Source organism: Chinchilla lanigera, unplaced genomic scaffold (assembly GCF_000276665.1).
Source record: "Chinchilla lanigera isolate Chin_1 unplaced genomic scaffold, ChiLan1.0 scaffold00101, whole genome shotgun sequence".
NCBI classification, from domain to species: domain Eukaryota; kingdom Metazoa; phylum Chordata; class Mammalia; order Rodentia; family Chinchillidae; genus Chinchilla; species Chinchilla lanigera.
The window spans coordinates 3,814,991-3,828,427 of NW_004955502.1; the positions used below are offsets into that span (position 1 = coordinate 3,814,991).

The 13,437-nt window shown below is 43.1% G+C and overlaps 1 protein-coding gene across 3 annotated transcripts in view; it reads right to left on the reverse strand.

Annotated features, from left to right (window-relative positions):
• The window catches only part of Filip1 (filamin A interacting protein 1), a gene marked incomplete in the record, with an annotated part of 169,998 nt that overhangs the window by 8,975 nt on the left and 147,586 nt on the right, over window positions 1-13,437 (reverse strand). For 2 of the 3 annotated variants that reach the window (XM_013505828.1, XM_013505830.1), the window contains 2 exon segments: window positions 8,323-9,088; window positions 12,749-13,437. In XM_013505828.1, coding sequence (XP_013361282.1) covers window positions 8,882-9,088; window positions 12,749-13,437 — 896 coding nt within the window. 3 annotated transcript variants of the gene reach the window in all.

The following is a 13,437-nucleotide window of genomic DNA, read 5'->3' on the forward strand; positions in this document are numbered from 1 at the left end:
AGATGATCTTTCAGTGACAGGAGAGAGACTTACTCTAGTCTTCTGGTTTACAGTTCTCTCAGTGATCTAGTATTGTTCACCAACCCACCTGTTCTGGATGTTCACCTCAATATCTGCCCTAAATATAAATCCTATTTTTTGATGTTGGTGTTTGGTCTTTTAAAATGTGAGCCTCTCTGTCCTGCCTTAGAGGGTCCTCCATGGAACTGCACAGTGTGATCAATCTCTGAAATTTTCTCTTTCCTGAAGTGCCCTTGGGCTCCACTGGGGGTGCAGTTAACAGGTGGTGAGGGGGGCTATGTGTATGTTTACCCTTCATGGAAACTTGACTAACTTTGTTCTTCACAGGTGTGGTGGCTTAAGAAGCAAGAACTCAGGGGCTGGGGATTTAGCTCAGCGGCAAAAGAGCCTGCCTGGCAAGCGCAAGGTCGTGAGTTCGGTTCCCGGTACCGGAGAAAAACCAAAAAAAAAAAAAAAAAAAAAGAAGCAAGAACTCCCTGGTCCAGGGACCCTCACTAGTTTGAATCCATTATCCACCATTATACCTTTGCGAGGAAACACAAAAAACTCACAAAACCTGGAAAGGTAGTACCTGGATTTCCCCTAATCCCCCCATCTGTTTACCCCCATGTTGTCTCTCAGAACTTGCTAGTCCTTCCATGGCTTCATTGTGAGCAAGGGGAAGAACTAAGAACACTTCATTTGCCCCATTTCCTGACTCCTTACCATCAGTGCAAAGCTTTTCACAGCACTGGACCAGCCATGAAACTCCTGGGGAGATTCTGAGATGATCTTTATCTTCCTAGAGGAGGCAGTGTTGGTAAAAGAGTTTGAACAGAGGGGGCCACCTCTGCTGGAAAGAAATGCAGGAAAAAAAGACCATGTAGGGTGGAGGATCAACTAAGATCCCACAAGCCTGGAGAGAGAGGGAAATGTGCTCCATGGGATGGAGAGCTAGAGAGTCCAGCCACAGGAGCCGCAAGCACCATGCAGGGCGTAGGCCTTGTATGTTGGATGTAATGAGAAACCCATGCAGGGGTAACTAGAGGAAGGACATGATCCATTTGCACGTTGCAAAGGGGAATGAAAAATGAAGCCAAGAGTTTTTAGGCTGGAGACTGTGAGACCAGTATGGAAAGTATCAGAGTAACACAAATGAGAAGTAACTAAAACCTAACTTTAGGCAATGATGGTAGAAATGAAGAAGTGTGTTTACTAGTGGACTAGAAAGAGGCTTAGAATAAGTAGGAATTGCTGAGTTTCCTTGAAGGCTGTGGTGGAAGAAGGAATATAGGGGCTACGGGGTTTCTAGCTGAGGTGACTGGGTGAGTCAGGTTACCCTTGCTGAACTGGAGAGAAGAGGAGGAGAAGCCTTGGAGGAAGGGTGGAGCAGTGCTGAGAAAGGTACACAACTGAAGACAGAGTTTTGGTAGTCAGCAGCATATAAGTATTAATTGAGGCCACCAGTGTATGGTATATAAAACAACCACAGCAAGCCTATAGAATAGGAAAATAGCTTTTGATGTTAAAGTAGAGAACATCCATTCTTAACATGTATGGATAAAGTAAGGCACCAACAAGGGAGACTGAGGCCACACACCCAGGGGGTAAGAGGAACCCCACAAGAGATTAGATGTCTTGATCATGAAGACAGAAGAGTACAGTTTAACTCATTGTCACCAAAAACCAGAGGTTTATTTTCTCCTTTTTTCCAGAGGTTTATGTTCTAGAAAAACTGCCTAAGAATTTTTTAGACCTATACATGAGAATGGGCAGTGTAGACAATGCAGGGGAGTGGAAGTTTACATGTGGCATCATGGCAGTCTCGTCTCACCCACCTTACCTATTCCCAGAATGCAGGGAGCCTGCTTCTGGGAGGTACTGGAGGATTTGTTTCTATGGAAACTATTGGAAGGTGCACTTCAAACCACAGACACATAGGTAGGTACATCTATAGGTGAAAGAAGTAGAAGATAAGGAATCAAGGAAACAGAATCTAATCTAAACAAAAAAACAACAGCTGTAGGACAGGCCTAGAGTTTGACCTGTCCAAACAGCGGGGAAGGAGAGGTCTGGACTAGCAAGGCTTCTAGGGAAAATGTGAAACCAGTGTGTGTAGGGTTTGGAAAAATGATCAATAGGTTTTCAGTAAATCCAAGGGAGCATTTGCAAAAGATGAAGGCTGATACATGGAAAACCAAACATGAAAAATTAAAGCAATTATTCTTTTGAAGGGGGAAAAGTGATAGGAAGAGAGCTCACTCATAGTATATTACTTGGCTCAGCAAGTAACAATATTTAAGTTTATACTGCACACATATGAATCTATAAACATATAAATGCTGGCTGCTGATGTATTCAAAAAGCTCTAGTGTAACCATCTTGGGAAGATGAGTAAGTGGGAAGAGAAGGGACACGTGAGAATCTTTAGACATCAAAATAATAATGGGAAGACAAAAATATCTAAAGTATAGAAATTAAAATTCAGAGTGTGTATTAGTCACTCCCTTTTCCATTGCTGGGGCAAATTATCTGACCCTCCCACAACTTGAGGTGGTAAGATTTTTCTTGGCTCACAGTTTCGGCAGGATCAGTGCATAGTTGACTGGCTACAAAGCAGAACTAGCATAGAAGGGACTGGTACAGGAAGGATGCTCAGCCCATAGTAGCCAGGAAGCAGAGAGGAAGGAGAGAGGGACAGGGACTTGCCCTTCTAGGTCTTGCTACAAGTGACTCCCCTCCTTCAATGAGATCCCACCTCTATATAGAACATTCAGCTACAGACTCATCAATGGATCAATCCCCTTGTAAGTACAGTGCCCCTATGATCCAGTGACCTTCCAAAGCCCCAACTCTGAACATGAGACTTTTGGGGGACATTTTAGATGTGAACTATAGCATTCTGACCTTTGCCCCCTAAAGGCTCATGTCCATCTCATTATGTAAAATGCATTTAGTCCATCTTCAAGAGTCATCAAATTCTTAACAATTCCAGCATTGCTCAAAGCTTCAAGTCCAGTCTCATCTGAGACTCAAAACCTCCCAGCTGTGACTCCCTGTAAAAATCAAAAGGAAAGTTAAATAGTTCCAACTACAGTGCTACAAGGTAAATATTCCATTCCAAAAGGGAAGAATAAGGGAGTAGAAGCAGTCAGACCAAAGCAAGACTGAAATTCAGCTGAGAAAGCATTAAATCCTATAACTCCATGTCTGATATCTGAGGCACATGGTAGCAGGATATGTGTTCCAAGGGGCTTGGGAAGGCCTGCCCCTCTGGCCTTGCTGGTTACAGCTCACATGGCTTTTCTCAGGCTGGCTCCACTTGCTACTTGTTTTTTCAACAGACTTTCCATGTTCGTGGCACCTGCAACTTTCTGGGGTCTCCGCTGCACCTTCGGCATCACTTTCACAGCTTCACATATTGCCCTTTCAGGGATACACTCCCAGACCTTTCTTTGAAGTCTGAATAGAATGACCTCACAACTCTTACATTTTGCATCCCTGTAAAGCCAGTCCCACTGCTTGAACAGTAGCTGGCCCTCTTGGCCTATAGCTGCTGCGGCCACAGATTGCCTGGATGCATGAACTCAGGGAAATAGTTATCTAGGCCTATGTGGTCCTGCATGAGCAGGGCACCCAGAGGCTCTCTTGTCAAAGTAAAATCTTTTACCCTTTTACACTCTTGAGCCTGTGATGGTGTGGGACCTGGCCAATTTCTGAGATGCCTTCAAGTGATCTTTCTTCTTGTCCTGGTTCAAAGAACTTGGCTTGTTTTCAGTTGTGCTAATCTTTTCAGTTCACTCTCATTGGTCAAAACTTTACATGTACTTCCTTTCTGACAAAATCTGGAAAATCCTTCACCTCTGCTTTTTGCTCCTGATGCTTACTGTAGATCTGGCTAAAAGCAGCCAGCAGTCCTCCATACCACAGCCTGAATGCTGGGATGTCTTGAAATTTCCTCCCAATCAGTTAGTCTGCCACCTTTAAATTTAGTCTCACACAAAGTCTTAGAACACAGGCAAAATGTAGACAAGCCCTTTGCCAGAATGTAACACAAATGGCCTCTAGTCCAATTCCTATAGAATCATTGTTCCCATCTGAAACCTCCTGATCCTGGCCTTTACTGTTTTCGTTCCTTTCAGCATTCCAGTCTTTTGAGTATCCCCCAAAATCATCCACTGAGTTCTGCTTACAGCATTCTAGGGCTTCTCTAGCACACAGTGTGTCAAATACCCGTCTTGGAAGCCAATTCCAAAGACTTCTGAACCTCATGGTCATTGTCACAGCAATGACTCAGTTCTCTGGTACCGGTTTTCTGTATTAGTCCACTTCCCTGTTGCTGGGACAAAATATCTGACACCTGAAACTCAAGAGGGGAGAGGTTTATTTTGACATATGAGTTCAAAAGTTTCAGTCCATGGTCAGCTGGCTCCAAGACAGAAATAGCATGGTGGAAGGGCATGGTGGGGGAAAGCTACTCAATGCATGAGTGCAAGGAAGCAGAGAAAGTGGAGGACATAGCTGGGGAGAAGAATACACCCTTTCAGGTACACACCATTACTCACCCACCTCTTCCAACTAGGTCCTAATAGCACATTCAGCTGGGAGCTTATCAGTGAATTCCCTGGTGAGTATTGCACTCCCATGATCTAATTACCTTCCAAAGCCCCACTTCTGGACACATAATTTGGGTGAATATTTTAGATCTGAACCATAACAAAACCAGTACATTATTTAGAAGAATGGAGATAAATGCCAGAAAAAGTGGCTAAAAGTTGGAATGTTTTTTTGAGAGTCAGGGAAAGAAGTAAGAAACGTCTTTTCACTGATTTTTACCACTGGCTGATATTTTAATTATATGTATAAATTCATTTAAGAAAATTTAAAAGCTATTAAAGAATAAATGGGAACTGTGAAAGTAGATGGAAAAAATGCTAAATGTCCTGTTGGAAGATACCAGATTTTATATATATATACATCCTGTGTGGATATAGCAGATTAAATGCAATAGTGGAGAATAAAGAGATAAGCAATGAAATCCTGGATGAGGAAGTAGAAAGAAAACTTTGTCTTTAATGGGGAAATTTTAGAATCATTCATTCCTATTCACTGGGAAACATCTCCTCTCTCTCTCTCTCTCTCTCTCTCTCTCTCTCTCTCTCTCTCTCTCTCTCTCTCTTTCTTTCTCTCTCTCTCCCACTCCCTCTCTTTCCTTTTCAGCCTGTGACACAATTATGATGCTTCTGCCTTTCTTCTCCTGTCCTGTTTCTCCTCTTGCTCCTCTCCTCGTTCTCCTTTCCTCCTTTACTGGGAATTGAACCTACGGTCCTCCACGTGCATGAGCACTGTACCACTGACTCACATACCCAGCACTCATGTGCTCCTCTGGTCTATAAGAACAGTTATTCTCTCCACTCTCCCTGCTTCCTAGTACCCATGCATTGAGCAGCTTTCCCCCACCACACCCTTCCACCATGCCATTTCTGTTTTGGAGCCAGCTGACCATGGACTGAACCTTTTGAACCTATATGTCAAAATACCCTGCTTGGAAGCCAGTTCCAAAGGCTTCTGTCATTTTCCCACTCAGAAAAGTTTCATTATTTCCCCAAGATTCTGAATCAATGAGGGAATATGAAATTCAGGCTTTTGAATTTCTTAGACGTGTTTTCACCTTAATGAAGTAAAGTGAAGTGAAATGAAACAAAATAGAATGTTTTTATTTCACCCACAGGGTACATCAAAGCTATTTTATTTCCTTCTTGAAGGCATTCAAGTATTAAGAGGTCTAGTAACCCCCAGAGATCTGGTAACACCCTTGATGAATACAATACACTCTCTTGAGACAGCCCAGCTGCACCCATCAACTATAACAGAAATGCCAACAGAAACAGAATAATCCTATTTAAGCAGATACCCTAGATATGAAACTCACATTCTTAAGACATAACAAACACTCATGGTCCATATCAGAGCATTTCTGGCACTACATATGTGAGAAGGCCACTATCATTATGTGCTAAAATAGTCAATACATTACAAATATTCCCAAACAAGGAAGACTAAAGTCTCCTCAGCAGCTCTGTGGATTGTGCCTTGCATGTCCAGAGAAGGCATCTAACATGGGATTGTGGAAATCATTTGCACTTTCCACCCAGATCCCCACCCCCAGAGATTTTCACATGGATCTGAGTAGCACCTGCAGACATCACCTATGGTGAAACTCCTTTTATTTTACTACACAGCATATTTCTGGACAGAAAAAAGATTCTCAACTTTTAATTTGATTCACCTCTACAAAAGCATATTAAACCAAATATATTAAGAACATTATAATGTTCTTAATTAGATTATAATCTAATCACAAGCAGAAGCTGGAGTCAGAGTGTATTTAATCCTCCACCTCCTATCCTCAGTGGATGTCATTTGTAATATGTGATTTAACACAAATCTATCCAAAATTAGAAAGAAAAATTTCTGCAATTGTTACCTTTCATCATTTTTTAAAACAGCCTCTGGGTTGCGATGCAAAGCTTTCCTAGCAGTCGTACCTTGTGGGGGGCTCTATGCCTAGATCTTATATAAGCATCCTGTTTTGTGCACTGTTAAGCCTTTCAGAGCACACTTGAGTGAATGGTATGGACTTCTAGGTGAGAATGATGTCAACAAGGTGTAAACAGGTAAAAGCAGAAACACCAGCAGGTGACACTAAGACTATGGTGAAAATCATTAAAGAATGGCTGATGGCGTCTAAGGGAATACAGAGCGTAGTCCTTTTGACAGCCTCATTTGCTCAAACATTTCACAAATGCCAGGTTGGCATCACTAAAAATATGAATGTTTTTGTCTTTGAAGAGGTTGAATGTCCAGATTTTGAAAGGGGAGAAATTCTGTTAAAAATACAAGTCAGTATTCAAAACGGCAAGCTATTTTGTATAAATTCACTTAAAATCATATTTATTAAACTTTTCATACTCTCTCTCTCTCTTTGACCTTCTATTCTCATTGCCACAGCATGTCTTTAATAGTCAACATTTTTAAATACGTATGCAGAGAGCTGATGAATAAATGGTGACAGGTCTGAGTCAGTGCATGTGAACAACACCATGAGGCATGGTACAGCCTCATCACTATTCAAGTCCAAATTCTGCATGGCGTGGGAAAGAACGCAGAGGAGCTTCTTTGTCATGAAATAAGTTGATTCGTGGATGTGGCTGTTAATCCTAAAATGTCAACTTCATTGGATTAGGAAATTCCCAGCATGCTCTTCCGTATGTCTGGGTGGTTCACAGAAGCATGACCTTGGGTACTTAATCTGGTCCCTGGCCTCTTCCTCTCTGGCACTGTTCCCCCGCCCTGCTTCCAGGCTGCCATGAACTGGGCAGCTTTGCTCTACCATGCTCTTCCACCATGGTATTACTTGGAGCCAGCCAACCAGGGACCGTATCTCCTGAAACTACAAATTAAATTAAATCTTTCCTCCTTTAAATTATGGATATTGGGTATCATATCTCAGTGATGGAAAAACAAACCAATACAATGGACTAAGACCTAATCATATGTCTTTTTAAAAATATATATGCCTTTTCCCAAATATCAAGATCAGGGGCTATCCATATAATTTTGGAACTCTAACAATTCAGAAAGAGAAAAACAAAAATCTATAACTGTGCAGTTATTATATTTTTGTAAAGTTTATCTACTTGGCTCAAAAATTTTGGCAAAGCTACAGCCTACATGAGACTTTCGTATGCTAAGCTGTGGTTTACTAGCCATGAGCTCATCTGTGCTTGTATGACTACACAGCACGAAGATCTAATATGGTTAATCTCATAAGGACACTCGGCACTTTGCATTCACACTCCATGCTTATTAAAACATGCTTACAAACTAAAGAAAATGATTCAAACATGAGTGAAACTGACAGGAATACAAATGTACTCCACACTACACACTCAAACACACACACATACACACCCATCAGAAATCATGAACTGGTTCTATGTTTGCAAGTAAAGTCCACATTTAACTAAGATAAATATTTGCATCCAATTAAACTATGAATGATGTCATTTTCCCCCTTGGCGTTAATGTATCTGAATTTACTTTCTGCTATTTTCTATGCATCACAATTTCTGTTGCGCTATAAAGGGCCGCTTGGGAGCTCTATTCAAACTGCTCCACAATTTAAATCAATTGCACACTTGAATGGAACATAAATGTGACATTACGGTTCTAAAATTGTCTATGAAATTCTGAGAATTTTTTGGAAGTGTCCAAAACATCTACAATATACACAGACACACACAAAGAAGTCAAACTCTGTTTTTAGGATTCTACAGTTCATTTCCATTTTATTTCACATTCAAATCATTCCCTGAAATCATAGTAAAGACTTTCTTTTTCAGTTTTGCAAAATGTTAGTGCTCTAGGCCCTGGAATAGCTATGAGATTTTTTCCCCAGCACATATATTAAGTTCAAGATTTGGTAGACAATTGTTAAACTGTGTCTTACTTCATATAGGGTCTTTGAAAAAATTGTAGAGCAAAGTCTTTTAAATTTTTCTTATGACTAGAAAATATGAGAGCCAGCCTTCAAGAGCACGTGATGCAGCCCCCAAACCTACTGACAGAGACTCGCAGCCTCCCCTTTAGTCTGGCAAGCTCCCTCAACATACCACACGGCAAACATCTAACTAATTCTGCTCCCCAGCATCAAAACGAATGCACAAAATCGGAAAGACATATGGTTATTAGTTGGTTATTTTATAAACAAGATATATAAGACTTAAATTAGTACGTATCAAGAGTTGGCACAAACAGGCAAAGTTCATTTTCGAGGCAACAGTAGCGTCTGCACAACATACCCCCGTGGCCACTGCCCTCAGCCCTTCCCCACTCCAAGAGAAGTAGTGCTGCTGGCTGCAGATTTCTTCAGCTCTATTTTCATAGACTGAGTCTCAGCTCGAGCCTCGAATTTGGTCAGATTTCCTGCTCCTGGAGCTGCCACTACTGGCTTTCCTGCTTTCATACCTTTTGACATAGGAATTCGTGTGGGTGCAGGCCGCTGAGATGACCCATCTTGTCCTGACTGGAAGAGAACAGAGACACAAGGGACACAGGTCGTCAGTCCCACAGTGAGTTCCCTGCAGACAGGTTGTCAGTCTGAACACCAGAGGACCCCTGACACCCAGGAACACCCCAGGCAAAGGAGTGTAAGAAGCTCAGAGTTGGTGTCTGCTCTGATTACCGCCCTTTTCCCTTTCTTAAAACATCTCATGAGCTTTCTCCTTTTCCTAAGCTCTGTCCTACCCCTTCCACCCTTTCTGCAGATGACTTTAACACCTACCTCCCAGAGCAAATCTAGACCTCCAGGTGTCAGTTTTATTCCTAAGTCACCAAACCACACCCATTCTCCTCCTGTGCACCAGTTCAGATGAAGCAGCTCCCTTTTGCTTCCTAATGACATCTTACTCCTCTCTTTTCAGGGTCACTGCTGACCACACCTTCCTTCTTAAAATGTTCCTCACTGTCTCTCGCTGTGCTTTCTTAGTGCATCTCACCAATTTCCTGCCAGTCTCCCATGACTGTTTTTCAGTCTCTTGCTGACTCCTTATTCCACCGTGTTTGTCTTCTAAATGTGTCACCATGTCCTATTCTTAACCCTTTCTACATGCTTTACATTTACCCTCAGAATCCCCACTTAGTTATTTCCCCACTCATCCAAGCCCTAGAACCTCTAGCTTTCAGCACCGTCCTGAAATACAGATCTGTATCTCCACCTCTCACTGGACTGTACAGCGGCCCCGGCATCTCAAAACTTAGCCTGTTCCCCACGCAGCCTTCCTCTGCCTCCCATCTTACCCACCTAGACAACTGAAACAGAAACCCCAGAGCCACTCTCTACACTCAGTTTGTCTGGAAGTCTTTGCAAGTCTATGGTCACTATCTTTGTCCTCAATTTTGCTGCCATAGTTCAAGTCCGTACCATCTCTAACCTAGAGAATCAAACAGCATCCATCTTTAGCTTCTGTCTCCTCTAATTTATCCTTTAAACTGCTTTCTTGATATGGTAGATCTTTCTAAAATTAATGCAACATTTTTTTTCTCTATCATTGCCCTTCAAGGGTTCCCTTGATCTACTCTGTAAAACTAAAGGGCAATTTCACACTAAGACATGGCCCCACTCTCAACAGCTGGCCCCAGTTTGCAACTCTGTGTTTTGCACTTGCCTTCCCCCACCCCATGAGCAGCTACTGCAGGACATGGGGTTGCCCAGTGCACACCATCAGCCTGGGCTATTCCCTCTTGACCTGACCTCACAGTTAGTGTTCTGCTTGCAGACACCTCCCCTTTCCTTCCTGAGCCGCCTTCACTGTGAAGCATTCTCTGGTGGTTCCTTTGTGCATTCTGTCATAGAACTACCATGTAGATGTCAGCCCTGCCTCTCCCACTCCAGACGTACTAAAGTCCCCTCTGCATACCAGCACCCTGGCTGAAGTGTAGCTGACACTCAAAGCATGTTGCACGAATATATGCACATTTGAAACTAGCCTCGATACACTGTAAGAAGTGTGCCCTAAATCTTTTGTTCTCCCTGATTTTATGGGATCTGATTTACCTAAAATAAACAGGCTACTATTCAGGCCTTGGAAATTTTAAGACAGTTGTTTTGAAATGTCATTTTTCTATGGAGTTTAATCAGGAGTCCAAAATGTTGCTACTAAGGCTATCTTGATTAGAACCTGAAAATGGAAATAAGAACTTACAGCAGAAAATCTTCTCTAACTTACAATGCTTTACGCCTCCAATATATTTTTTTTAATAAAATGAAGCAGAAAGAAGCAAGATCCTATGCAAGCAATTATGCTGTTCCTAAAACAGTGGTCCTCGGTTATCTGAGAAAGGTGAACAATTCTGAATGTGATTTGGTTGTGGAGCTGACAACTAATTGTTTCTACTACTGAAACAGTTAGTAATTCTCACTCTGAAGTTTGTCTGATGTTCTTATGCATAGAGAATTAACATAAGTTATATTGAGGATATGGGAAATAAGCTATCACTTATAAATTTAAAGTATTAGCTTCCTATCTTCTTAAAATGCTATATATTTTCTTTTTCTCTTTAATGGTTTGAACAATCTTCCACTCATATCTGGTAATCTGAGCAATGAAGTTGAAGATAATAATATGTAATATAACAACCACTGTTAATTAGTATTATTTTGTCTTGAAACCGTGTGTCACTTTAAATGTTCTTGCTTTGGTTTGTTTATGTTTGTGATGCTGGTATGCTGCTATTGTTCTTTTTTTTTATTTACTACTCTCTTTAAAATAAAATTTTAAAAAAGATGCTATGGAATTTCTTTAGAATATAGAAGTCGTAATTTCTAGTCTATTTGCTTAAATTAATATCTAAATAGTTCACGTTATTCATAAGAATTGTAACCTGTCAATGAAAACAATTACTGGACATATATTAAAAATACAATTTATTTTTAAGTTCTAGATTTTGTACTTTGGATATTCTTTTTTATAACAATTCCAGCTACTTATGAAAATACTTTGTAGCACTTGCTCTTTGCAAGATATGATTAAATATAGTTCTTAAACATATAAACTCATTTGTTTTCTTTTCTTTTTTTTTTCCGGTACCAGGAATCAAGCTCATGACCTCGCGCTTGCAAGGCAAGCGCTGTGCCGCTGAGCTAAATCCCCAACCCCTTCATTTGTTTTCTTTTTAAAAAGTTTTTCACATGAGCCAGCATGGTGGCACATATCTGTAAAAGCCCGAGGATTGCAAGTTTGAGCCTAAGCTGGGGAATTTGGCACTACATAGTGAGATCCTGTTTCAAAATAAAAGGTGAAGGCTGGGAATGTAGCTCAGTGCAAAGGCCTGGGTTCAATCACCAGTGTCAAACACAAAAAAAAAGTTGGTTTATTTGTTTGTTGGATTTTTTTTGTGTTGTTTTTTGTCTTACTAGTTGGTCCGGGCTGGTTTGAACTCACTATGTAGCCTAGCCTGGCCTCAAACTCTTAGCAATCCCCCTGCCTCAGAAAAAAGCTTTTAATATAAAAAACTTTTAATCATATTTTCAGAATAAAGTATGACTATGGATATATATAATCATCTTGAGTATTTTAGTTTATAGAAATAGCATCTAGGAAGTGTGTTTTGGGTTTGTTTTTTCTTTTTTGAGACAGGGGCTTGCTATGTAGTTCAGGCTGTCCTTGAACAGCAGGGATCCTCCTACCTCTGCCTCCCAAGTGCTAGGATTATAGGCATGTGCCCCCGAGCCTGGCCAATCTATGCAGTTTTATTTCTTTCAACATATGAAGCAGCTCCCTCAATCTCCATCTTAAAAACTTCTTTTAAACATATGTATTTTTTACTTAGGGCCTTCACACTGAGCTAAGGCCCTAGCCTTTTTGTTTTCCCCCAGACAAGGTCTTGCTAACTTGCCCAGGCTGGGTTGAATTTGTGATCCTCCTGCCTCAGCCTCCTAGAGTGCTAGGATTACAGGTGTGTGCCACCACGCCCAATTAAAAATCAGATTTTAAACCTTAAGAGTATTCTACGCTGCTTTCCAAGAGACCGTCTGTGCAAGTAGTTTGAAGGATCTCCATACTTGTTTGGCATAATAAATGAAATGAAATTTTTCCTCAGAATTGACCTAATTTATCAAAGATCGGGCCCGTTTGGCTTTCCTGGGTCAGTGTCCCTGGCCTGCCCCCGGGGAACCTGCGCTCACCGCCGCCTGGGTGCCCCGCGTGGACGCGGTGGTGGCAGGCGTGATGGTGATGGTGCTGGTCACCTTGGCTGTGCTGGGCCGCACGGCGGTGGTCCCGCGGGGGGCTCGGAGGCCAGGGCTCGGGGCCGCCTCCCTGCCCGCGGGCCGCACGGTGATCACCGGGCTCGCGCCTTCGGCCTGCGCGCCCAGGTGGATGTGGATCCTGTTGTCTTCCGTGGTGATGATGCTGGCGTTGGCGTTGTACCTCCGCGGCGCCGGCGGGCCCGGCTGCTTCTCGGGGGTGACCCTGAGCACCGTCCTCCCTGCGGGCGCCTCCTGGGACGCCGAGGTCACCACTGGGGACACCGGGGTCCCTGCCGTCTCCGCGGGCGCGGGCGCCGTGGCCACCGTGCGCACCTGCAGGGGCGACGCGCGCCCATCCGCAGCCCGTTCCCGCGACAGGGTAGTGATGGTGACGGGGGACGCGGCGCGCTCGGGGTCGGCGCCCGGCGCGGGGACGATGGTGATGCGGGGCGCCTGGCTGCCGAGCGTGGGGATGACGGCGGTGCTGGAGAAGAACTCCTCCGGCGTCGGCCGAGTGATCTCCAGCGTGGCCGCGCTGCCCCCGCGCTCCGGTGTCACGCGGATGTGCAACGGCTGGCCGTGCCGGGGCGCCAGCACCAGCCCCCCGGGATCGGGGCGCCCCTCCT